This window comes from Onychomys torridus, chromosome 16 (assembly GCF_903995425.1).
Source record: "Onychomys torridus chromosome 16, mOncTor1.1, whole genome shotgun sequence".
NCBI lineage: Eukaryota > Metazoa > Chordata > Mammalia > Rodentia > Cricetidae > Onychomys > Onychomys torridus.
The window spans coordinates 48,877,150-48,903,024 of record NC_050458.1 but is presented as its reverse complement, the minus strand read 5'-3'; the positions used below and the strand labels follow the sequence as shown (position 1 = coordinate 48,903,024).

Sequence of the window (25,875 nt, the reverse complement as noted above, 5' to 3'; positions counted from 1 at the left end):
GATTTCTCTGCTGGGGGATCTGATCCTCTCTACCTGGAGAGGCCCACTTTGGGGTTCCTATCTGCCGGGGGAGTTCTCTGCTTGGGGTGGGGTGTCCCCTCTGCCCGGAGGCGGGGAGGGTGTCTCCCTGGGGGAGTCCTCTCTGGCACCTGATTCGAGGCTCTCCAAGCGCTGCCTTTGTCAGCCGCGCTCTGACGCGGACTTTTCCATCTCTGGCATCAGAAGCTTCTCTGGAGGTGAGGCTTCCCGGCCCCCTGGGTCTGCGCAGATGCCCCGTTTCTGCTCCAGGGCGTGGGGGCCCTGCCCCTGCCCCGATGACTGACAGGCGGCGGCGGCGGCACGGACCGGGACGCCCCTCTGCGGCAAGCGCGGGGCCTCGGCGCCCGACGTCACGGGGCGCGGCGTGCGTGGGTGCGGTCATGACGTCATGCCCGCGGAGCCCCGCGCCGGCGCCGTGACGTCACGCCCTGGAGCTGCGGGCCGGGCCGGGCGGCGGCATGGCGGAGAGCGAAGCGGAGACCCCGGGCACCCCGGGCGAGTTCGAGAGCAAGTACTTCGAGTTCCATGGCGTGCGGCTGCCGCCCTTCTGCCGCGGGAAGATGGAGGACATCGCCGACTTCCCGGTGCGGCCCAGCGACGTGTGGATCGTCACCTACCCTAAGTCTGGTAAGTCGGGAACCCTGCGCCCGTGCCCGGCGCCGGCGCGGCTGTGTGACCTTGGGCAGGTCGCTCAACCTCTCTGTGCCCCGGTCCTGTCCGGTTCCCCGTGTGGTGCCGGCAGCGGGGGCGGCGGGCGCTCCTCCAGCATGGGCTCTGTGGGGGATGGGACCGGCCTCTGTACCCCTGTATCCTTGTTTACGAGCTGCCTCTGTCTCCAGGCGGGACCAGGGCACACGGGTCCCCAGCAACCATGCAAGGTAGAGCTTTTAGGCAGAGGATCAGAGAGGGGAGGAGGCTTGTCCAAGGTCACACAGCTGGGTTGGAATCTGAGCCACCTAGCCATCCAGGCCTGGTGTGGAGACAGCCGTGTGATGCCTTTTCTGGGGTCTGTAGGAGGAGCTCAGCTGGCTCTCCGGTTCCTCTGCTGTGCCTGGAGAGCGTCCTTGTGACTGCTGTCCTGCAGGTTCAGGGTAGTTGAGAAGGTGGCTGGCCATCACCCTGCTGTATCTGAGCAGTCGGTTTACAGGAGAAAATGTAAGCAGTGTGTCACCCAGGGTGGAGTCCCAGCCTCTAAGGCAGCTGCCCAGCATCCTCCCGGAGAATGATGGATGCTCTGAGGGCAAGGGTGGGGGTGCAAAGGCCCTGGGGCCAAGTCCAGGTGCAGGCACTGACCCACCGCCGGACATACAGCCTGCTGGGCTGTCTTGGAAGAGGCATGGCAGGAAACAGGCAGGGCTGGCTGAGGCTGGAACCAACTCAGAGCCCTCATCCCAGCCCTAAGTCCCTGCTGGGTCTTGGCTAGGATCTGATTTCAGAGAACTCTCTGAAAGTCATCATACTGGGCGCTCCATAGCTGGTTTGGGGGCTGAATCTGGTGTTGTCTCTTGGGCCAGTGCCTGGGATGAATCCAGGGCCTTGCAACCTTATGCTCAGAGTAAGCCTGCCATTCAGCTGTGCTCCCAGCCTCGGGGCTGTACTTACGCAGGACTCATGGGTGGACTGTCCCACCACAAAGTATGTGAATGTGCACATGGGTAAAGAAAGATGCCAGTTCCCCTCCTGGACTCTGAGAATTGTGGGAGATTTGGTTCTCAGAGCCCTTCGGACCTGGGGGTGTGGCTGGGGTTGTGGGTTGTGGCGTAGCTGCTAGCGAAGAGGGACAGAGGCATGAGTTACTGGAAGGGGCTTAGGGAGTGGCCAGGCTGGAGGCCCAGCTGTGAACTTGGGGAGCTGGTGGGTGTGAGAGAAACCCAATTCTGGGGCCTGGTGGGTTCTGGGGAGCTTCCGGGATACTGCAGAGAGAAGTCAGATGAGAAACGTGTGTGTGTGTGTGTGTGTGTGTGTGTGTGTGTGTGTGTGTGTCTGTTTGTCTGTCTGTCTGTCTGTCTGTCTGTCTATCTGTCTGTGTACTCCAGGCTGTCTGTCTATCTGTCTGTGTACTCCAGGCTGGCTTTGAATTTTCATTCCTCTGTTTAAGCCGTCCTGGTGCTGAGATTGTTGGGGTGCACTATCACTGAGTCACCCCACAGGTGCCAATTTGTTTTGTTGTTGTTGAGACAGGGTATCAGGTAGCACAGGCTGCCCTTGAACTTGTTATGTAGCTGAGGCTAGCCTTGAACTCCTGATCCTCCTGTGTCAGCCTCTCAAGTGCTGGGGTTCCTGGAGTCCTCCTCCACCACCTCCGCTGGCTGGATGCTGGTTTTCCGGGTAATGGACTCACCTCTTGTGTGGAACATGCGCCGAGTGCGAGAGAAGCATAGGCCAGAGTTGGGGGAAAGCATCGGCGATCAGCATCATGCTTTCCCAGCGATGAGACCCCAGTGGGGGCTCAGGGACTCGGTTTGTGTGCTCCCCACCACATCCTGCGCGGCTGCCTCCCTGAAACTGACAGTCCTATGGTCTGGTGGCTCTTGGTGTGTCTATCCGTTTGCCCATGTCTGCTCCCTGTCCCTCCCTCCTCAAGGCCACCATGTTAGAGCACAGGTGAGCCAGGGATCTCCAGGATCCAACACCAGGGCTCTGGGGCAGCTGGCCAAAGCTAGGCTCCTAAACTTCCTTCTCCCAGTGTGTTTGAGTAGGGCAGGGTGGGGGCCCCCACAGCACAGCGGGGGACAGTGGCTCTGGTGGTCACCTGTGTGGCTGGTTCCAGGCTGAGGTGAGTGCCCCAGGCTCAAGCCTTTCTGGGTCCTCACCCACTTTTTCTCTCTACTCTTCTTTTTAGAAGTCAGCTGACCAGCCCTGGGTCACTGTGCGGTTTCAGTGCCTTGGCACCAACACTACTGCTGTGGGTGCCAATGCCATGCCCCCAGTGTTTTGTGAGTGGTGATGACATTGGGGTCACCCACCACACCACCCAGAGAGGAGCCACTGTCAGGGGTGAGCCTGGCTGTCCCCAGCCCTCCTGACACTTCCTGCACTCAGTAACTTCCAGGACTGGGAGTTTTGTCCTGACAGTGGGGTTAGGGTCCTGGAGAGTGGCCCTCCATTAATCAGTTAGGGGAGTGACCTCAGCTGGGACAGAGTAGGAACCAGAACTAGAGAAAGGCTGCCTCTGTGGCCGTCTGCCCAGCCTACGGGACCCTTGGAGAGATAGGGTGGATGCATCGCAGGCCCCGTGCCTCTGGGAGAGAGGTAGGAGTCACTGCCAGCTCTTCCCTGTGCTTGGGGACTATTGCTAGTGTCCTTTAACCTGTGCCTGCCTAAGGGAAGTGTGGGTTCAGGGCTGAGGACGGGTGCCTTCATGCACCAAGGAGCTATCCACCTCAGCGTCAGGAGCCCCCAGTCACTGAAGGGGCAGAGTCTGCCGAGGAAGGCAGGTGGCGAGGACCTAGGTGTGATCTTAGTTTGGGGACGGCTCCCAGTCTGTCTAAGCTGGACTTGCAGCTCACTCATGTGTCTGCAGAGTGCCTAGGTTTACTCCAGGGGGGTATAGATGAACCATTCTACTCCCATCTCCTCCTGGCTTTGGGATGAACAGCCGGCCTTGGGAGGCCATCACAGTGGTAGAAATGTAGAGAGCAGCAGCCAGACGTCTGTGTTGACCACAGAGGGTCACGTGGTTCGGCTAGAGCGACAGCAGGATTGTTGGGGCCGAGCTGCACCCAGGTGTTCTCTGTGCCTTCATGAGGTTCCAGGTGGCCCCACTTGTCCTTAGCTCTTCCTTCAGGAGCACCTGCCCGATGTTTTCTGGTACGTGCTCTTTAAGGGGTACAGCATGCACTCTACTAACGGCTGCAGGGTGGCATCTGCCACCTCCTGGGTGGCAGGGGTGTCCTCCACCTGAGTGAGTATCCACTCAGAGAGTTGCAGGCCCAGGAGATTGGCATTGCGAGGAAACGGACCCAGGGAGTGGTTTGTGTCTTTCCTTTGCTCCTGGAGTCACTGGAGGACCAGGTTGGGCATCCTCGTGTGCTTCCTCTTGTTGTGATAAAACTGAGCAAAGTAACTTGGGGGAGGAAAGGGTTTATTTGGCTTACAGTTTCAGGTCCCAATCTATCATTGAGGGAGGGCAGGACAGGAATCCGAGGCAGGAGCATGCAGGTAGGAACCATGGAGGAACACTGCTTGCTGGCTCACTCTCGTTCATGCTATTTAGCTAGTTTTTTTTTTTTTTACACAGCCCAGGACTGTAGATGTAACCGTCTTGTTAAATAAGAAACACAGCCAATTGCAGTGTTTAAAGCCAAGAGGTCAGAGCAATAGCTGAGAGCTGAAAACCTTACCCTTCACTGCTGCTCTGTCTTTCCTCTCCGCAAGAGAGCTACTTCTGTGTGTTTTTTCTTTTTTATAGACTTTCTGTTCTGCTTTCTCATTGGTTGTAAACCCAACCACATGACCTCCTCGTCATTGCCTGTCTGTGCAGACCTCCAGGTCTTCTATGGTTGGTATTGAGATTAAAGGCGTGTGTCGCCATGCTGGCTGTATCCTTGAACACACAGAGATCTGCCTAGCTCTGCCTCCCAAGTGCCGGGATTAAAGGCGTGCACCACCACCACCCAGCTTCTGCTATAGCTTGCTCTGACTCCAAGGCAACTTCATTAATATACAAATAAAATCACATTTCAGTACAAATAAAATATCACCACACAAGACCACTTGTCTAGGGATGCTGCTGCCTACAGTATTCAGGGTGGGGCCCCATATCAAGATCATCCTTCACAGACATGCCCACAGGCCAGTGTGAGCTGGACAGTCTTTTGATGGAGACTTCCTCAGATGCCTGTAGGCTGTGTTGACTTAACAACTAGGGATGGGGCTCCAGAATGTTGGGGGTTTCTGTAGTGTGGCAAGGTGTGTGTGTGGGACCCAGTACAGCCCAGCCATGTGATGTTGTCTCAACAGAAAGAGCAAGTCACACTTGGTGACTGGAGCTGCTACTTCCTCTTGGTGTCCAGTGGGGTTCTGGCCACTGAAAAGGATGCCTGATGGGTTTGGGACCACGTCCTGTCTCCCAGGCCAAGTGGAAGCTGAGCTTCCACGTCACAGGTGAGGTGTGTCCCAGGGCTTCCTGTTCCCATCTCACCTTGGTCCAATTACCAGCTGAGACCAATCAGCAGCTAGCAGGGTGGGGGCTCCATGAGGCAGATGGAACACAATGCAGACAGAGCTCTCCTTGTTCTAGAAACTTCTAGAAACTGATCAGGAGTGATGGACAGTCCGGAGTCCATGTGGACAGTAGACAGTCTGGAAGATCAGGCTTGATTGGACAGATGTTGGTTGAAGATGAGCCCTGGGAATCGGTGACGAGGTCACCCCATGGGGTTTCTTTGGGGTCACTGACTCCAAAAGGCTGTGGATATGGGGATGCAGTCATAGGCCTTGTTAGCAATGAGGGTTAGGTGGAAGGTATACTTTGAGAGGTGAGGTTCTCAGCCTCATCTGTCCTAGACAGGATGCCTGTCCTCTCCCGGAAGCCCCACACCAGAGGTTGGAGGAACATGGACACCAAGGAACTGACCTGTGTGATAGGAGAGACCCCTGGGGACTAGAAATGACTGGTCCTCGTTAGGGAAATAGATAGGCTGATCGACCTGTGTTCTGTCAGATTGCCTGTCTGTGTCTGCCCACCCATCCTTTCTGTGTGCATGCATATGTGTGTCTGTGTCTGTTTCCCCTCCCCCCACATCTCACGTGAGCACACACACCTGGGCCCCACCCCTTAGCTGCTTTCGCGTCCACTCCCACCTAGGAGGGTCTTGGCTTAAGTAGTGAGGCTTCCTGTAGGATGACAGAGACACACAGACACTTAAGTGCAGGAAGAAGACACTGAGAAGTGTCCTGAGTGTCCCCTCTCATGCCTTGATGGCTTCTGTCCTCAGCGTGTCCTCCATGCCTTCTCAGAAAAAGCAGCATGGAGGAGGGATTGGCAGAAGTACCTTGGGCTCCAGGAAGTCTTGGGAGGGAAAGTCTAAGAGTTGGGATGGTAAGTGTTGGGCTGCAGGGTCTAGCTGAGGAAATGGCCATGAAGTAGAAGAATAGTTTTATAAAACAAAGCCAAAAAGTAGGAAAATAGGTGAATTCCAGGACCTTCCATGCATCTCGACCTAGGACTCAGATCACAGCGTCCCGTCAGCCACCACAGGGCATTGAGGCTTTGCCACCCAGGCGTTGGCTGTGTCAGTGAAGTGAGCTGTGGATGATGGCGTTGGTCCACCAACACACAGAGCCTCTGGAGAGTCTGGCTGTGTTCCCAGCTGACAGCTGTTCTCCCTGCAGATTGTGTGTGTTGGGGTGCAGCAGGCTGGGAGCTCAGGGGCTCCCTCCTCCAGGCAGCGTGGGAGGCCCCATCTTCTTTTGTGTATTTTAAAGTGTCCCGGTGGGATGGTGGCCCCTGGTCTCGCTCTTTCTCAGCTCTGGTGTGGCCTTAACTGCCACTCTGTACTTGGTGACCCACTGGGAGACCGGCACCTCTATACCCTGCTCCTGAGGCCCAGGGTTGGTAGCTAGGAGACCCACACAGGCTGTCATCCAGGAGCCAGCCCATCCTATTAGCCTGTTGCTGGGTGCCGTGTGACGGGAAGCTACACACCGTGTCCTCATGCATGGCTGTCCTGGCTCGGGGGTACCCACAATCTGCATACTCACGATTGCTCAGCCACTGAGCAGCCTTGACCCAAGCAGGCCATTTACTGGCCCTTCCTGTGTCTTCTGTAGAAGGGAGGTTTTATTTTCTTTATTATTATTTTTTTAATGTAATAGCTTTACATATTTGTAGAGAATTTCCTACACGTGTAAAATGTATTTTGGTCATGTCCATCTGATTTCCCCCTCCATATCCCCCCTGGGCCCCTCAGTACCTCCCCTTCCCGACTTCATGACTTAAAAACAAAAACCCACTGAATCTAATTAGTGCTGCCCATGTGTGCCCAAGTGGCTGGCAGGTAAATCGCTGCTTTTGGCTCTCATGGGTGGTGTTCCTGGCATGAATACACAGTGGAGGTAAGGGTGGACTTGTGGATGGAGGTGGTTTTGAAATACAGCTCAGGTCTGTTTGGGACATGGGCCTATGTGGGCTGAAGTCAGGATGGGGCACATTAAAAATAGACCATAAAGATGACCCAAGAGAGACTCATTTCAGGGCCTTTCTGGGAAGCTAGCTGAGCCTGAGTGGACAGTGCTCACCAGGAGTGACAGACAGGCTGGCCTCACTGGGGTCGGTGGCCTTAGCACTTTCTGACCTTTCAGCCTCATTTGTGTGTGTGTGTGTGTGTGTGTGTGTGTGTGTGTGTGTTTGACCTTCCTACTCCAGCTATGGCCCAGGGCCCTCCCTGTGTGACTGCAAAGCTTCTCTGTTACTTCATGTTGGCCACTTCCTCCCTGGGGGATCTGCTCCCTGGTGCCTCCTGCTTTTGCCCCCTGTCCATCCTGCCTCATCAGCATGTGAACTGTGGCAGGGCCTTGGAGGATGAATGGACCACTGAAACACAGTGGCTTTCTGGCTCCAGCTAAGATCTGGATGTCGTGTGTGGATCCTGGGCTGTTGGCACAGCATGGGGGACAGGGCAGCTGATGACAGACCTTTGTTGGTGGATGACATTTGAATAGACATGTGGAGGAAGGAGGCAAGGAGAAAGGGCTCTTACAGAGGAGCCACCTCCGCTGCTGGCCTGGTGGGATGTGTGCATTATCCGCAAGGTCTGGCTTTCTGGGGGTGGGGCTGCATGAGGCTACCCAGAGAAGGCCAGACAGCCCAATGTGAAGGGACAGTGTGTTCAGCTGTGTCCCTCTCTCCTTTGAGTTCATGGGAGGTTGGCCTAGCTTTCTGGACAGTACCTGCTCCCAATGCTCTGGGAAGGCACAGAGGCTGGACAACTGCAGACATGTCTGCCTGCCGCCCTTGGCTCCTGGCTGACTGTTGGTTGGTTGGCTGGCCTGCCTGGCCCTGGAGCCCAGCAGAGCCCAGGCAGCATGCCGCATGCATCTTCTGCACAGGGATTGGAGTGCACTGGGTGCTGCCAGGCTCAGCATGGTGGGAGTGCAGCAAGGGTACAGATGGCAGCATGTGCTGTGAGTGATCCTGGGGCTTCTGAGAAGGCAGGCTTTGGGGGAGGAGGTACTGGATCTGGATGAGAGGCTGAGTTCATGAGGAGGGAACAGAGAGGAAGGCTAAGGCTGGACTCTGGTTCCTGGGCCTTGTTGTGAATCATGGGACATTGTGGAAGTAACTGAGGTTGGAGACAATGGGCCTGGGTCTGAGGGAAGGGGTGGTCCCCAGATTCAGCAGGAGACCCATCCGTGTCATGCTGCTCTGGGAAGATGGGGGTTTACTCTCAGATCCTTAGCCCTGTGGGCCACTGTTCCCTGGTGGGTTCCTCTCTACATTGCATGACTCATGTGTGGGCTCAGGTCTTTCCTTGGCCTTTGCCATCTCCTGCTGTCTTAGGGAGCAGGCTGCACAGAGCAGGCTGCTGCAGGCAGAGATGGTTTCTGTCTCTGTGTGAACCTGCTTCCACACCCCGCTCCCATGAGGTGCAGAGAGAGATCTGAGACACTGGTCTCCTTTGTGTCTCTGAGTGAGTGACCACCTCACGTGGTCCCTGGTCTCTCTTCTCGCAGCACATTTTGCAAAGGAACAGCCAGAGTCACACTGTGGTGCCGTTGGTCCTGGGTCCTCCCCACGTTGGATATTACATGTTCATCCTTCTTTGGCACTGTGTCCCACAGTGTAAATATCAGTGTGTTTTCAGGACTTGTGTGTCTCATGAATGACAAATTCAGGAACAATCTGGTATATATGCCTGTTGTCTTGTTTCCCTCGATGTGTTCCAGGAGCGTGGGTGGCATGTGTGCTTAGTTAGTTTAGTGGACACTGGACAGATGAAGGAATCACTTGGCGGCTGAGGTTATACCTGTACCCTCTGAGCTTAGTTGCTCATGAATCCAATGGAAAGTTCAACCCCTGGAAGCCTCAGTTGAGAGTGGTCCCCACCATGGTCTGTGAGTGGCAGCTACATCCTGCTTGCTTTCCCAGCTGTCCTGCCCCAATGAATGCTGAGGAAAGCTCCAGGCTGGGCACAAGCAGCTGTGGTGGGCTGAGGTCTCACGCTCAGGCTGGGGCTCTCTTGGTGTCTCTCTGGGGATCCTCTTGTTCGCTGAGCCCTGTGCCCGCTTCTCAGGCAGCAGGGGTTTTGTTGGCTGTGAGGGTGGCCCAGTGGCTCCTCTGAGCACCCTTCCCTACCTCTCCACCCAGGTACAAGCTTGCTGCAGGAGGTGGTCTACCTGGTGAGCCAGGGCGCCGACCCTGATGAGATAGGCCTGATGAACATTGATGAGCAGTTGCCAGTGCTGGAGTACCCACAGCCGGGTCTGGACATCATCAAGGTACCCGTGTGATCCCTTCCTCCACAGTTACGCCTGCCCAGTGACAGAGTGGCTTCTTAGGGGGCTCATGAGTGCTCATGGGAACAACTGAGGGCCTCCAGGAAGTTTTAGCTAGCCAAGAAGAGAAACTGACAGGTCTGAGCCCTTAATTCAGCCTGAGTCCTTAAGGACCCTGGGACCTGTCAAGTACAGGCGACTGATGTCAGTTTCAGGGAGTCTGCAAGGCAGGGAGGAAATGTTTGGTCATGGACTGAGGGACTACCGGTGGGAAAGAAGGCCTCAGCTCCCTCCCTCATCTGTCAAGGGAGCTGAGATGGACATGTTTGAATAAAATCCTTGGTATCAACAATGAAATTAGCTAGGTGTGGTGGCTTCTACCTATTGCCCCAGAACTGGGGTGGCTGAGACAGGAGGATTACATGAGTTCGAGGCCAATCTGGGCTGTATGATGAGATCCTGTCTGTCGATATCTGGACCTTTCTTTCCATTCCATCCCCTGCTGCCTCTGTAGTTCAGGCCTTGCAGAGCGCCACCCCCTACCCCCCACCCCCGCCTCTCCTATTTGCTTTTCTGCTCAATGAGGACTGTATCTCTGAGAGGCTCGACCACATGTCACGGCAGCAGATCCCTCCTGAGCTTGTTTCTGACTGGACCTGGCACCCGGAGGTCACCCTCCTGTCTGAAGTTTGTGCCGGGTCACGTTGGCTCCTCCCCAGGAAACACTGGAAGTGCCCAGTGTCTCTGCTCTAAGCGCCTCACATGCTGGTTGGTGTTGCTCCTGGTGCAGTAGTGAGCGGGCAGTTCCCACCTCGGGGCAGGAAGTCCTGATGGTTACAGAGCCGGGCACAGTGCATCAGGAGGCAACAGCCGTCTGAGGAATTTCCAGAAGGAAGAGAGGAGCGGAGGGCTGAATGGACACCAAGACTTGTGGTCCAAGGGGAAGCAGACAGGATGAGTCTGAGCCGAGGGGTGGAGGGGAAGCTGCTGTCCATGGTTCCCCGGGCTGCTGTGGGATCAGAATGGAGGGTGGCTGGAAGCTTTAAAATTAGACACCCCCGTGTTCTCACAGGCACTATTTTATGCCCATGTTTTGTGTTTCTGCTGCCCCACAGACCCTTCCTCATTCTCAGCCACTCAAACCAAATCCCTATGTCTGTAAGGGATCGACCCCCTCATTACAACTCCTGGGATCCAGCCATCTGCGAGTCATGTCCAGATGGCTCAAGGGGGTAGTTGCTTAGAGCAGGTACTTAAGTCCTGCTTAGTCAGGATCCTTCCAGAGTGGTTAGAAAGGCCCTGGAAGGGAAGGGGTGTGTGTGTGTGTGTGTGTGTGTGTGTGTGTGTGTGTGTGTGTGTATACATGTCCACACACACATGCGAATATGGCAGCGAATATCTCTCTCTGCAGGAACTGACGTCTCCCAGACTCATCAAGAGCCACCTCCCCTACCGCTTCCTGCCCTCCGACCTCCACAATGGGGACTCCAAGGTAACCTATCCCCATCTCCCATCTCCCCCCCCCACCCCCCCCCCCTCCCCCCCCCCCGCTTCCTCACTTAGAATCCTAGGCTTCTGACACCACTGCAGGGATACCCCCCCCCCCCCCGGCCCAGGGACCATCTTGGACCATGACTTACCGGGGAGTGAGGGGTGTTCTCTCACCTTGGAGGATGGTTCTTCTTGTTCTTGTCCCTGTCCTCCGTCCTCAAGTTCCCAGGCCACCAGCCCTCACCAGGGCGTCTGTTTCCTACGGATTACGGTTGTGCCGGGATAAAGCAGTACACAGTAAGATAGTCACAGGCTTATCCTGCGTACTCGGCCCAGGGGCCAGAGCACCAGAGCACATCCGTTCGCGAGCAAGAGGACACCTGGCCGGGAGGAGAGGGAGTGACCCCCTTGTTCTACCCGCAGGTCATCTACATGGCTCGCAACCCCAAGGACCTGGTCGTGTCCTACTACCAGTTCCACCGCTCACTGCGGACCATGAGCTACCGGGGCACCTTCCAAGAGTTCTGCCGGCGGTTCATGAACGATAAACGTAAGTGCCAGCGGGTGTGAGCTCTAACCTCGCACGCACGTACCAGCCGGGTGCTTGGGGGTTCCTGGAAGGTGCGGCGGCGGCGGCGGCGGCGGCGGCGGCGGCGTGTGTGACGGCACCTCCCCGCCCCTGTGCAGATGAGGCTTACGCTATCACCACATGGTGGAGGTGGCGAGGCTGGGGAGCCGTGGATCTTAGAGGTGGTGTGCAGCAGTGCAGATTCTGAGACTTCCGAGTCCTGTCCCCCTCCCCCCCAACCACCACCACCACCGCAAGGGTTCTCCAGATACTCACCTGTCCTTCCTGCCTGGGTTCTTAATGAGGCGAGAAAGAAAGCTGTGAACCCAGAGGCCCAGATCTCTGTGCTGTGAATGGTAGATGCCAAGGGGAAGGCTGCTGGTGGTTGTGAATCATCATGTGGGCTGGACTTCAGAGGCCCGGCAGTGACGGGACAGCACACTTGGGGAGCAGGGTGTGCAGGGCTGAATGCTGTGTATACTTCCTGTTGGCTCCTTCCCGACCCGGGAGGCACAGGGCCTGGACACCCCACCCCAGTGGTCTTCTAGGAAGTCAGGGACCACAGTAGGAAGCAGCTCCATCTCCCATCTCTGTCTTTCTTCACCCTGCAGGCCACCTGTCTCCTTAGAGCCATTGTCCCAGGTCCTCTTTGGCTGTGTTCCCACTTCCTCCCAGTCACCCCCACATCTCTGTGGGTCTTGTGGCTGGCAAGGGACTGTGTGGTGTGCACCCAGCCATAGGAAATGGCTTATATCATGCTTTCATTAGTCCGCACTGAGACTGTCCTAGCCCTGGGTCTCAGAACGCACTGAGAGCTCTGTGTGGCTCATCCGGGGGTCCTGCAGGGAGGCTGTGAGGCAAGATGGGAATAGAGGGTATAACGGTGAAACCTCAAGCGCAGCAGGCCTCGGGGCAGCCTCCAGGAGCTTCCTGCTCAGGCAGTGGTGCACACAAGGCCCTGGAGAATGGGCCAGGCTGCAACAGCACTCTGGGCTGTCTGTAGTAGGAAATCCACAGGAGCCTCAGTGATCCGTTTCCTTCTGTTAAACATGGTTTCAGCTATGCCTTGTGCCCAGGGCTGGGTCACATGCGTGGTGGGAAATGGCAGCACCTGTTCCCCTGAGCCTGCTGCAGGTCCCACCCAGCTTCTTTCCCTGTGCACTATATCGGGGTGCCCCTTGCAGTCTTCCAGGTGTGCCCCCTTCTGCTCACAGTATTGTACCTTTCCGTCATGGCGCCCATTCTTGCCTCACAGATATGTGGGCACAGCACCATCGTGATAGCAGGAATCTGTTACATTCAGCCTGGTGTACTCTCAGCCAGAGCTGTGAAAATCTGCCCTGACATGGGTTTCCCTGTTCACAGTGCAAAGCCTCAGAGGTCAAGGCCATGCACTCTTGGCCTGCATCCTTCTCAAAGCATGTGACTTGGGTGCTCAAGTACTTTCTTCTACTCTTAGCCACTCAGTGACCACAACATGGTCCCTTTCCTCCCTGCCCAAGGCTCAAAAGAAAGTGGCAGCTAAGAGAAGGATCATTAAAAAAAACAACAACAACAAAACAAAACAAACAAACAAACAAAAAACCACAATTTCATAGCCTGGGTGGTGGCACAGGGCTGTAATCCCAACTGTTTGGGGACTAAGGCAGGACACATGCAGACTCAAGGCCTGCCTGGGCTACAGAGTGAATTCAAGGGTAGCCTGGTCAACTTAATGAGACCTTGTCTCAAAATGAAAGCTAGGAAGAAGGCTGGAGATGCAGGCATACTTGCCTAGCATGTCAGGCCCTGGGTTTGGTGTCCCCAGTATTGGACAGAGCAGAGACGGAGCAAGGTGGCAGGCACTGTGAGAAAGATCTGCACGAGAATGGTGGTGGCCTGAGACCCCAGGGCTGAGCTTAAGTGATGCCCAGGTCAAGTGACATGCTGTGTGGAACCTCTGGACAGGGTCCCTGATAGAGTATTGTGGCGCTCTATGGACAGTCTCCCTATGACACAAGTACATGGGGGAATCTTGGACATGGTCACCTGACAGATGCTGTGTTGGCAATGGTCTGTGGAGAGAAACTGCCCTGTGCAGTGTGAGGAGTATTCCAAAGGCGCCATATTACAGGGCGGGGGCTGTGCTGTGCTATACTATCCTGCAGGCCCTGGGTAAGTGGCTTTATGGTCTCAGCAGAGTGAGGTGCAGAGAGAAGCAGAGGGTCATGGCAGGGCCCTTTCTCTGGAGGCTTAGCTCCCACAAGCACATGTGCATCCCTTTTCCCTGTGGCCCCAGGTACAGAGGCAATGGGGTGCTCTTGTTATCACTGTTAGCAGTCAGCATGCCTTACTTTGTTCATGGTCCTGGCTGGCCTTTCTTGTGCAGTGTCTTTGTGACCCAATGGGGTCCAGGCCATCTCACAGTCCTGTGCCTTCTCTGGGAGTGGGGAGAATTCTCCCCTTTCTTTACGAGGCTACTTACCTTCCTCCTACCCCAGGACTTCATCTGCCTGAACTCCGCTTCAGCTGAACACATGGATCCAGATCAGGGTCCAAGGCCCCACTGGCTTGCCACTGCCCTTTCCTGAGACTCAGTTCTGTGTAAAGTGAACATGTTTTCTAAGAGGAGTTTACAGAGGTCATCCAGGTGTGTCTGAGTAGGGTGTGCCTGTGCAGGTCTACTGTGCCCCGGTACAACTCCTTACCCAGGGAGCTTGCAGGTAGCCTGGAAGGTGGAGCCCCATTCTTGCCCCTGCATCTCATCCAGTTGGTCCCTTCCTGTTGCTCAGCAGGGTTAGGGTACCACTCCTGTATATAGCATCTCACTGAGTCCTGCTCTGGGACCCCTGTGGAAGCATGGTACAAAGACCCTTCCAGGGCTGCACAGCTCAGCCCGAGAGATGGGAGCACGTTGGAACTCGTCACTAGGAATGCCGTGATATAGTTTACAGACTGGGCTGAGCCCTCTCACACTTGCCGGGGCCCAGCCCAGACCCGGTATCCTGACCAGGCAGGGCCATGCTGAGGCACACGTTGCCTGTGTGACAGCACAGGGCTCCCATCTGTCTTTTTAGATAGCAAGTTTCACTGAGAATGCCTGGAGTCAACCAGAAGTCATGGGGCAGGGCCTTGTTCTGGAGCTGTCTTAGAGCTTTCCACACCCCAACCTACCCTGCTTGTCTCTTCACACTAACTAGTGTACACACCGTGTCCTCATAGCCTCAGAACCCTTGTCGGGTCTTCAGGGCATCCGTATGTGTCCTGGGTAGGGGCAAAGGAGTGTTGGCAGGAGCAGGCGGGGTGAGGAGGACCTTTAATGGTTTCTTCCTTCTGGGAGATCCTGCAGTTGCCCTCACAGCAACTGGGCAGGAGCAGGGCTTCCTGTGGGGGCAAGATCGCCTGCACAGTTCCCTCCACATCTGTATGTATACATACCCCTTTCCGTGTTTCCACAGTGGGCTATGGCTCCTGGTTTGAGCACGTTCAGGAGTTCTGGGAACATCGCATGGATGCAAATGTGCTTTTCCTCAAGTATGAAGACATGCACCGGGTGAGTAGCTGGGGAGATGAGGTCCATCCGGGAGACGCTGGCCCTGGTTTTGGAGCTGTCCGTGGTGCTAGGACTCTGTGCTTCTGGAACCACGTGGAGGCATGGTCCGGTTATGCAGAGCCAGAAGGCCACAGAGGGTGGCATGGGAGAGATCTGCATAATTCCTTTCATGTCTTACCATTATCATGCCCAGGGATGCATGTGGGCCACAGAGGAGGCTTGGGCTCAAGTCCCTAGTCCAGCACATAGCCTCTATCTGGACAGGTTGATTCCCAGGACAAATTCCAGACTGGCTCGCTGTGGTGTGATGCTGTGGAAAGCCAAGAACCAGGACCTTAGCAACAGGAGCAGGACCTCTGCCACTCTGGTGTGCTGTCTCAGTACCATCACCTTGGTGATCGTGTGAGGCAGTGTGCTGGCAAAGCTGAGCCCCTTTGCCGTTTCTGCGTCAGCTTTTAGGATGCTTGTGACTTTGCATATTAGCCTGGGGTGCTCCAGGAAGGAGGTTAGCATTGGCTGGTGTGGATTTGAAGCCTTGTTCTGTAAGACTCTGATAAGTGTGCTTGTAGAGGCGGGGAACGCTCAGTGTGTGAGTATATCAAGTGTCATGATAGCTGTATGTCTCCCAGGATCTCCACTGCCATGCTTGGGTGTAGTGATGTTTCTCTCACTGTCTCTGTCTCTGTTTCTGTTCTCTCTGGCTTTGGAGACAGTTTGGCTGTTCTGGAACTCATTCTGTAGCCCAGGCTGTCCTTGAACTCAGAGACCCGCCTGACTCTGCCTCCCGAGTGCTGGAATTAAAGGCGTGCAGTTTCTTTCTTAAAACTGGCCAAGAGCAAACCTGGCCCTGACCGCTCTCCCTCTCAGTGTCTCACTCTTTGTAGCTGGAGAGATTTTTCTCCAGGTCCCACCAAGCCCCAGCAGTCCGATAGCCCACTTATAAAATGAAAACACAGACGCTTATATTATTTAAACTGCTTGGCCATTAGCTCAGGCCTACCATTGTCTAGCTCTTACTCTTATATTCAGCCCATTTCTATTAATCTGTACTTCGCCACGTGGCTCGTGGCTTACCTGTACCTTACATCTCGCTTGTCATGGCGGCAGCTGGCCAGTCTCTCTCCGCCTCTGCCTTCCACTTCCCAGAATTCTCTTCTCTGCTTGTCCCGCCTATACTTCCTGCCTGGTTACTGGCCAATCAGTGTTTTATTTCTACAGAGTGATACCCACAGCACCTCTTATCTTCACCTCCCTGCAAACCCTCCCCCTCTTGCCCTTGCCCCACCGCTCCCACACTGTGCTGTCATGGTCCCCAGTGATCCCCTACTTTGCTACAGTCAGTGATGGTTGTTGGGTTCCCGTCACCTAGCCTTCTAATGACATGACCCGTCCCTCCCTTCTCTGGCTGCCACGTTGCCACCCTCATCTCCCCTCGCACAGAGCTGTCTGTAGATGCCCCAAGACGCGTGTCCATGTGGTCGTCCAAGGGAGACTGAAGACTCAGGGCACCCAAGCCAGCCTCTGTCACGGATCCTCAGGGCCTCAGCAGTCCTTGTCTTAGTTCATGATGGGCTGCTCTGCCTTCTAGTGTTGCTCAGGTGGAATTCTCCCCTCCCCCTCACCCAAGACGGGGTTTCTCTGTGTAGTTTTGGTGTCTGTCCTAGATCTCGCTCTGTAGACCAGGCTGGCCTCAAACTCACAGAGATCCGCCTGGCTCTGCCTCCCGAGTGCTGGGATTAAAGGCGTGCACCACCACTGCCCAGCCAGGTGGAATTCTCTTATTTGTCCCAAGTCCCACTGGCTTTGTCCTTCCTCACACTTCCTCAGCCATTTGTGCCCAGGTCTGTCTGTCTTTCTGTCCCTGCCTGCATCTTTCCAGCCTGTTACTGAGGCGTGATCCCAGACTTGACTCCTGGCTCCTCCTCAGCCTTGCCATGAAGTCCTCATCACAGCAGCTGTGCCTGCTGGTGCTAAAATGAATTACCACTTACCTTTCACAGCCCACGTGGCTGTGGGTGATCATCAAGACCTATGCAGTGGTTCCCTAGTCCCTGGCTACATTGTTCCCCCTACCACCGCCACCACCTTGTTATTGCTTGAAATGGCTCCTCCAGCTTCTATTTCAGGCTGTTGCATTTGCTCTGTCCATCTAGAATGCTCTTCAGAGATCTGTGTAGGTTGCCTTCTCATCTGCTCCTAGGCCGCCTTGTCAGTGGCTGCCTTACCCCTCCTTTGTATGTGTGTTCATGTGTTCAAATCAGCAGCATGCGTCAGGCTCTCAGCCATTGCTTTCTGAGTTATAGAGGGACCTGCAGGGTGGAGACACCCTACCTACCTTTCCACAAGAAGACTGAGAGTACCACAAGGCACCGAGCGTCCAAAGCCTGTGCAGGCCTCTTGCTGGAACAGTGGAAGCTGCTTCTTCACAGTGCGGTCCCTAAGGGTGCACAGGTCTGGGCCACAGGGAGCCAGGTCCAGACGTCCTCTGAACATGGTGGACCAGGACCAAGCCATGCTGCCCGCTGTGTCAGGGGAGTGTGATGGTTAGTGGGAAGGGCTGGAACAGAGGTCAGACAGACTGGAGGTGGTGTTAGAGAGGGAGACAGCCCTGTGTGGGCTTGAACATGGCTTTGGAAATCTGATCGGGAATGTGCTGAGGACTCCGGGTGGAGGGGAGGAGCTTATGAAGGGGCCCCTGGTGATGATGGCTCTTGATCATAGGGAGTTGTGGTGATGTGGTGTCCACCAAGTACCCCGTCCTAGATGCCCTTTCTGTGGTTACCCTAGGCTGGGCTTGAGCATTTAGGGCTCATGAGTACCAGAAAACACGTTGTAGCAGAAGTAGAGAGAAGGCTTGTGCCGTGGAGCTTGTCCTCACAGAGGGTGCTCACCACTTGGTGGGACACAGCTGTCCTGCTGGGGTAACTCAGAGGGCACAGTGGGCACCCACTGTGGTGGCTGAGACTCTCAGGGTAGTGACCCCACAGCCATGGGAAGATTCCAGGTAGCCTGGAGGCCCAGGTATGCAGAGAATCACAGGAGGATGAGGGGGTTTTATCTTGTACTTTCAGAGGATTCTGTCCATGGTCTGCTCATTGATTCTGACCCTGTGGTGGGGTGGGGACATGCTGCAGGAGTTGATTATCTAATGGAGATCCGGAAGCCAAGAGGGGCCAGAGGTTGGGGATTCCTCTCAAAGGCCCACTCCCTGGTCACTACTTCCCCCAGCTAGGCCAGGCCTCCTAAGATTTCAGTTGCTTTCTAAATCAGTTTCACAAGCTTGGGACCAAACCCCAGCACCTGGGCCTGTGGGGGAATCTTTTAATCAAACACATGGCTATTGTCCGCTCTTTTGTTTTGTTTTGTTTTGGTTTTTTCGAGACAGGGTTTCTCTGTAGTTTTGAAGCCTACCCTGTACTAGCTCTGTAGCCCAGGCTGGCCTTGAACTCACAGAGATCCACCTGCCTCTGCCTCCCGAGTGCTGGGATTACAGGCGTGCGCCACCACCGCCTGGCCACTATTGTCTGCTTTTTAAAAGTCATTTTATTTTTATTGTTTATTATGGATATGTGTGTGGGTTCGTGCACATGAGTGCAGGTGTTCGTGGAGACCAGAAGAGGGCACATCAGATCCCCCGAAGCTGGAGGTATAGGCAGTTGTGAGCTACCTGATGTGGAGACTGGGACTTGAACTGCAGTCCTCTGGAAAAGCAGTGTATGTGCTTACTGGCTGAGCCGTCTCTCCAGCCCCTGCTCCTGCCTTTTAGATTCCATCAGCATCACCCCGAGGACAAAGCTTGTAACAGGAGCTCCCTGAGGGGATACCCTCAACCATATCCAGCCACTGAAGTCAGTTGCTTTAGTGTCTAATCAGCATTGTTGATTTTTCCAGAAACCTTACCTGTAGTTAGGGATGTCTTTGATGGAGATTAGGGACCTGAGATTACTTTTGTTTGTTTGTTTTTGAGACAAGGTTTCTCTAGCCCTAGCTGTCCTGGAACTTGCTCTGTAGACCAGGCTGACCTCGAACTCACAGAGATCTACCTGCCTCTGCCTCCTGACTGCTGGGACTAAAGGCGAACACCACCACCAGCCAGCTTTCATTTAAAATTTTTATTGTATGCATATGGGTGTTTTGACTGCATCTATGTCCGTGTCCCACATGCATGCCGTACCCACGGGCACCAGAAGAGTGTATCAGTTTCCCTGGGACTGGAGTTAGGCAGTTGTGAGCCATCATGTGGGTGCTGGGAATTGAACCTGGGTCCTCTGGAAGAGCAGCAAGCTCTTTTAACTACTGAGCCATCCCTCCAGGCCCTAAGATTACATTTTAGGAACTCATGTTCTCATCTTACTGTAGGAAACTAGCCATGAGTGAGGGTCTGCATTTCCAGGCTGTGGACTAGGCAGGCAGGCACTCTCTTGTCTTGATGTTAGAGACAGAGCTGCATGTTCTCCATGGCCCCACTTTCTCTCTCTCTCTCTCTCTCTCTCTCTCTCTCTCTCTCTCTCTCTGTGTGTGTGTGTGTGTGTGTGTGTGTATACACTTGTAAGTATGTTTTATGTGTGGTGTGAGTGGAGGTGTGTGCATTGCACTGTTGCACTGTGAATTTGGAGGATAGATGACAACCTTGGTTCTCACTGCTTTCCACCTTTTGCTTGAGACAGGGTTTCTTGTTCTCTGCAGTGCATGCCAGGCTGGCTTGCCCATGAACTTGCAGGGATTCTCCTGTCTGGGGCGCCCATCTCTGTGTGGGAGCACTGGCATTGCAGATTACTGCATCCAGCTTTAATCAGATTCTGGGATCTGACCTCAGGTCCTTACACTTGTTCAGCAAATGCTTTCCACTCTGGGCTGCCTCCCCCACCTCTCCCTTACTGCTTCAGCTGCCTCACTGCTGCCAGTCCTGTCTTGTGGCTTGTGCCCAGGTGCCCCAAGTAAGACCCCCTTCCTCCTCACAGTCACCCTGAGGGGTGATCTCTTACTAATGAGGGTCCCGATAATGACAGATGGCTGGCCAGCACTCTAGTCCCTGGTTATGGGTGGAAAGTGCAGCTCAGATGAGTGAGGTGTGTAGTCAGGTTTGGCCTGGTAACCATCCAACAGTCTCCTTTAACATGTGGCCAGATGCAGAAGCCGTCCACCTTCCAAGGAGGGTGCTGTATGGATGCAGAGCTGCCTGGAGCAAAGCAGTCCTACAGAGCATCTCTGCCATCTATCTTATTTCCTGCAGCCCTTTCCTTGGGTGGTTTCTTCTGAGGGCCAGTTCTTCTACCCTTTAAATGCCAGGGTTAGTAGAAGTGGGTTCTTCTTTCCTTTGCACTTGCTCTGATGCCTGTTGTTCATACAACCCACTATGCTATTGCTGTGCACGGGACCTTAGGGCTGTGTCCTTGGGAAATGAAGAGTGGGAACACCAGCAACAAGGCTGTGAGGTGGGTGGGTGCTGCGGGAATCCATGGAGGAGCGGACACATCCACCACAGCCTGTTAAAAACATTAGTTAACCAGTGTGTGCCAGAACCTTGCACAGCTTTAGGGATTGACCTAACTGGGGTGATGGGGAATGGAGAAATGACAGACACCCATACAGAAAGTCTGGGCTTGGGTGGGACGTGCACCCTGATGGTGATGCACTAGCAGCAGCTGGGAAATTCATTGGGTTTATTGCTGAACAAGGAGGCAGCTTAGTTCATCTTGCTATAGGTCTCTGTAGGGATGCCGCCTCAGGACATAAACATCGAGAAGGAGCGGGGAGGAAGTTGTACATATGTCAGCATCCACATATGGACCAGGGGAAGGCTTTGCTCTTCCCATGGGTCTGAGGCATTGGGGTCCTTGACATGTCTGTGCTCATGTTAACACACATTCAGTCAGAACTTCTCCCCATACCGGTGTCTAACTGGGACCTCCTGAGGCTTCAGGTGCTAATTTCCTTCTAGAGAGGAAACAGTCTCCAACATTCTCCTAATGTTTGGCCGAGGCAGTTGCCAGCAGGCTTTCAGGGATTTGGGAGTGATGGTTCAGGGATCCCACTGGGGATAGGAGGTGCCTCAGCGTTTCTTAGGGAGAACATGGCCGCTGTAGGGGACAGTGGTATGCCTGCTCCAGCTGCATTCTGCCTTCAGTTGTTGGCAGTGTGGGGCCTATAAATGGCTCTTTGTCCAGTGAGGAATGTAATAGGACTTACTTCCCTTAGTCCACCTTCCCATAGATGAGGTGGGTAGGCACTGGGGCACTCGTGGGTGCAGAGGACTCCAGAAGCTAGGTGGGCACCGAACTCTTGCCAGTGATGGATATTCTTTGCTGTTGCTCTTTGCAAATGAGCCACAGCTCTCAAGTCCTTGGACTTGCATCCCCACACCTCCCTACTCTTCCCAGAGCCATGGGTTCAAATCCAAGACTTGCAGGTTTTGAGTTTTGAGTTTTGAGATGCTGAGTATCCCTGTCAGCATCACCTGGCTGATTACCACACTGGTCGTCTGAGTGCTGAGGAAGGAAGCCATGAATTCAGTTTCCAGCTCAATCCTGTGCCCTGGATGCTGCCTCTGATGGATTGCTCTGCTCTCTGTCCTTGTCTTCCAGGACCTGGTGACCATGGTGGAGCAGCTGGCCAGATTCCTGGGTGTGTCCTGTGACAAGGCCCAGCTGGAGTCATTGATCGAGCATTGCCACCAACTGGTGGACCAGTGTTGCAATGCGGAGGCCCTGCCTGTGGGCCGGGGTACGTGTCCCCTCCCTCCTCCCCGCTCAGGTAGTCCCTGTCCACCTAGACTCTCTGGGCTAATTTCCTGCTGGGCAGCAGCGCTTGCTGGCCAGTGCCTGTTGAGGGCACAGTGCTCCAGGAGTGGAGCATGCCCTGTCCGTTTGCACACATGGTGTTACAGTTCAAAGGGGCAGCAGCTACTGGGGCTGGTTTAGGCTCTGAGCAAAGTGTGCTCATACCGAACATTCTCACTGGCTCAAGTCAATTGCCCACAGAGCAAACTCAAGGCAGGGTTGTGGTGCCAGGTTTTTTGCAATACAGGGCAGACCACTGACTTAGTTAGCATCCTTCCTTTTAGTGGCTCTGAGTGGTGAGCTGTGGTGGACGGAAGATGGATCCCATGCGAGGAGATGTTCTTTTCCCTCTCTGACCCAGAGGATACTGGCCAAGAGAGGGGTTTCTGGGTTTCAAGTGGCACAGAGAACAAATGAGCCAGCCTAAGGGCAGCCAAGCGTGGGTAGTCAGAGTCAGGGCACTGTGGAGGTGGTCCAGATGGAGGTGGGACACATAGGTGGCGGGAGGCAGTTGGTGGGCAGGAACACTTTGGAGACAGTATTTCAGATAGGAATCCTCCCAGGGCCACCGACTCAGTTCCTCAGCTCTGCACAGGGCATGTGTTAGCTGCTGCTCGCGGGGCAGCTCAGGTACTGAAGTACCAGGATGTCTCAGAGCGGTGGCCATGTTCCACAAATCCTCTCCGGGTAAGTATGGTCTAGGCTTGAAGCCAGCTGCCAGCAGTGTGAACTGGAGACTTTTAGAGGGTGAGGAGCTGTGAGGGAAGATCTTAGAACTTTGGGTGGTGTCCAAGGTGGGGAGAGAGGCTGGGCTCTCCTGGCTGCCTCCAGGAATGTGTCTTCTGTCAGCCGTGGAGCAGCTTTTCTCTACATCCCAGCTGCTAGGGGCCAAACGCAGTTGCTAAGGGTCAAGTGCACAGGACCTTGCTGGAGAAGGCCTGACTAAAACTCTGCCCCCCCCCCCCCCAGAAAGCAGCTCACCCACCGCATCCCTTGTCCCGTGTTTCCTGGCTGCATCACAGGCACTTATTATTTCAAGTTTATTTGCCATTCTTCAGTTTTGCTTTCGTCATATTTTGTTAACCCTGTCCGTGACCGCCTCCTCCGCCCCCTTTTGGTTTGCGTGTGGTGTGTGTGTGGTCCGCGCGGAGGGGTTCCGCCGCTTAGAGCCCACACCCTCCTTCAGAGGTGTCTGCGCTGTCACTGTTGGCCTTGGTTTTGCTTTATTTCAGTTCTGTGGTTTTGTTTTCTTTTAGCACATTGCCTCTTTACTCAGAAGATCGCCTTGAGGTGGCGAGGATGCAGGGGCTCGGGGAGCCGACTGCATTGCATAAATTTGGTTCATGTCACAGCATAAATTGTCTTGATTCCAAATCCTAAACCAGGTGGGTGACTCCTCTCAGCTGGGAAAAAAAAATAATCGTGGAAAACTATATTTATAGTGTGGTTGGTCTAGAAGCTTCTAATTTGGTCCCTTTGGTATCATTAGAGGGTGGTAAGAACAATTTTTATTTTACTTTTCCAACACAGACAGATGAGGCCTCATTACCAAAGAGAAAGTCCTGATGTGTCAGGAGTTTTAGCCCGGCTGTGGCTGCAGATCTGAAGTCCTGCTGGTACAGATGCTGAGGTTAAGACCTGAGCCAGGCTTTTGTTGGAGATGACAAGAGTCCTGACTTCAGAACTGCCCCTCCCCACAAGCAAATCCTGCTTGTTTAAAAGCACAAAGCCTATACACAAACCTCATCACTCCTGTGGATGGGAGGTTTGGAATGCGAACTCCTAATCCCATCCTCCCCCCATCCCCCTGCTGTCGGACCGGTTCTGACCAGACTGGGACAGTAGCTGGGGCTGTGGGGAGTCTCACAGGGCCTTGAGGTATGGAATTCTTGTGTGTGACAGGCTTTGTATCCAGCCTGGAAAGTGAGTTTATGCCATGGAGATGTTTCATTCATTTTAAGCCTTCCCCAACTTTTTTTTTGAGTTTAGGCTTCTAGAAAACTCCACCCTTGATGGCTTCAGGAAAGCTTCCTACTGGCCCTTGGGATGATTTTTTTACTTTTACTTTTTCAAATTCTCAGAAGGCAACTGTTGTGCCAACAGCAGTTGGTGCTGTGGACCCGTGAGCCAAGGACTCCTTAGAGCACTCCCCTCGGCCCACAGTACTTCCTCTCTGGCAGGTTTATGGTGGGAGCATCTGCTGTGGTAGGTTCCGGGAGCTAACCTGGAGCAAGAGGTGAAGTCCCTCTTGGTCACGGGTGTGGGTCTGTGTGATGGCTGGTGCAGAGTTGACAGAAGGTGGCAGTAGCAGTAGCAAAGCTTCCCTCCAGACTTTGGGAACTCCCACTGCAAGCAGGACTCATGCGGTCTAGCTCAGGTGGCCCCTCCCACCCAGCAGGCCAAGTTTAGAGGAGTCTAGACACAGATCTGGAAATGTCCGGATCCATTCCCAAGGCTCCCCTTTGTCCAGAAACTGGTGGCTACAGCCAGCTCTACTCTGGTCTGTGTTGCAGGAAGAGTCGGGCTTTGGAAAGACATCTTCACTGTCTCCATGAACGAGAAGTTTGACCTAGTGTATAAACAGAAGATGGGGAAGTGTGACCTCACGTTTGACTTTTATTTATAATATCAGAAACCGCGAACTTGCATGCTCACGGTCCCCAGATGCTCTACTAGCTAAAAGTCCTGTTTGCGTTCATTTATTCCTTGCTGGACACACTCTGGAAGCTGCGTGGAAACAGCAGGGGACGAGCCCAGTGGAGAGAGCGAGGAGTGTGATGATGCTGTCCACAGCAGCTGCCTGGCCTGTAGCATTTGGGTCTCCACGTGGTGGCCATGCCACATGCACAGGCAGCGAGACTGTCTGCCCTGTACCCCATGTTATTCACTGTATTTTATAGCGCTTTTCACTGGAAATCTAAATAAATATCTGTCAACCAAATACAAGTCCATTTCCGTGGGAGAGCAGGAGCAGACTGTACCAGGATGGTAGGAAGCTCTCAGGGTTCACTGTAATTTTTGTAGTCTTTTTTCTAGGCACAGCCATCCCACCTTGTTCTGAGATCAAAGGATGGGTTGGGATCACATGGGGTTGGGTGGGGGAGCTGGATAGGTGGGTCTAGCCTGTGGTCTAACCAGTCTTCCAGAACCATCATGACACCCAAGCCAGGGCCTGTCCCAGGCCGTTTTTAGAAACACCTCCAGCATGCAGCTCTCTGAGCCTAGAACAGAAGAGCCCAAGGGAAGTTCCTAGAGGGAAGCTGGCCTGAGGCTGCAGATGGCCTCTGAAGGCATTGGTGGTGTGTCAAGAGTCCCCACAGACACCAGAATTGGTGTCTACCACAGCCTTCTCTTTGTTCCCAAGGCAGTGACTGACACACTCCTGCGGGCAAGAGATGCGACATAGCACGGTTTTTAAAATCCGTGGTTGCTGTCCCGTGTGCCCCCCACTAAGCCGACCCTCTCACCTAAGAGACCTAGCCTGTAGGTTGAATGCTCTCCGTGCAGATAAGATTGGTAAGCCCACCCATCTGGTGGGCATCTCTATCCTCAGAGCGTCTGAGGGAGCGATGTCACACACACACACACACACACACACACACACACACACACACACACACACACCTGCTGTCTTCTGGCTCAAATTTGGCCCAAGTGATGGCCAGATGAGAAGTGGACCAGCAGATTGCAGCTGGGGACTAACTTGTTCTGTTCTTTACCAGGCTAGGAAGAGCCCAGCATGGTGGTGGGAGGCTCTGGCTGTGGAAGGGGCCTGCTGTGGGTGGTCTCTGAAGCAAGTCTGGTTGCAGCTGGCATTACCTCTGTCCAGGGAGAAGCTTGTGTGGGCCGGGTGCATGACTCTGTGAGGTGGGCATGGCAGCGTCTTTCCTGTGTGTCTGGGAAGGAAGGCTGCTTTCTGTGAAATTTTGTTTCTATTTTTCTATTTTTAGTACTGTACGGATGTTCTGGAGCCACACATGGTACTCTGTGCTTGCTTGCATCTTTAATAAAAGACACCTCCCTGCTTG

At 54.3% G+C, this 25,875-nt stretch overlaps 1 protein-coding gene across 2 annotated transcripts; it reads left to right on the top strand.

The window, feature by feature from the left end:
* Positions 1–407: 407 nt before the first annotated feature.
* On the top strand, positions 408–25,875 carry Sult4a1 (sulfotransferase family 4A member 1). 2 transcript variants are annotated; one of them, XM_036208744.1, is made up of 7 exons: positions 408–666; positions 9,350–9,480; positions 10,889–10,969; positions 11,392–11,518; positions 14,974–15,068; positions 21,653–21,791; positions 23,104–23,219. In XM_036208744.1, exons 1-7 carry the CDS (start codon positions 498–500, stop codon positions 23,202–23,204), a joined length of 843 nt encoding a protein of 280 aa, XP_036064637.1. In that variant the 5' UTR covers positions 408–497; the 3' UTR covers positions 23,205–23,219. The 2 variants fall into 2 exon arrangements, with proteins under 2 accessions (XP_036064637.1, XP_036064636.1); XM_036208743.1 differs by lacking the exon at positions 23,104–23,219 and adding an exon at positions 24,361–25,875 and having other exon boundaries at positions 412–666.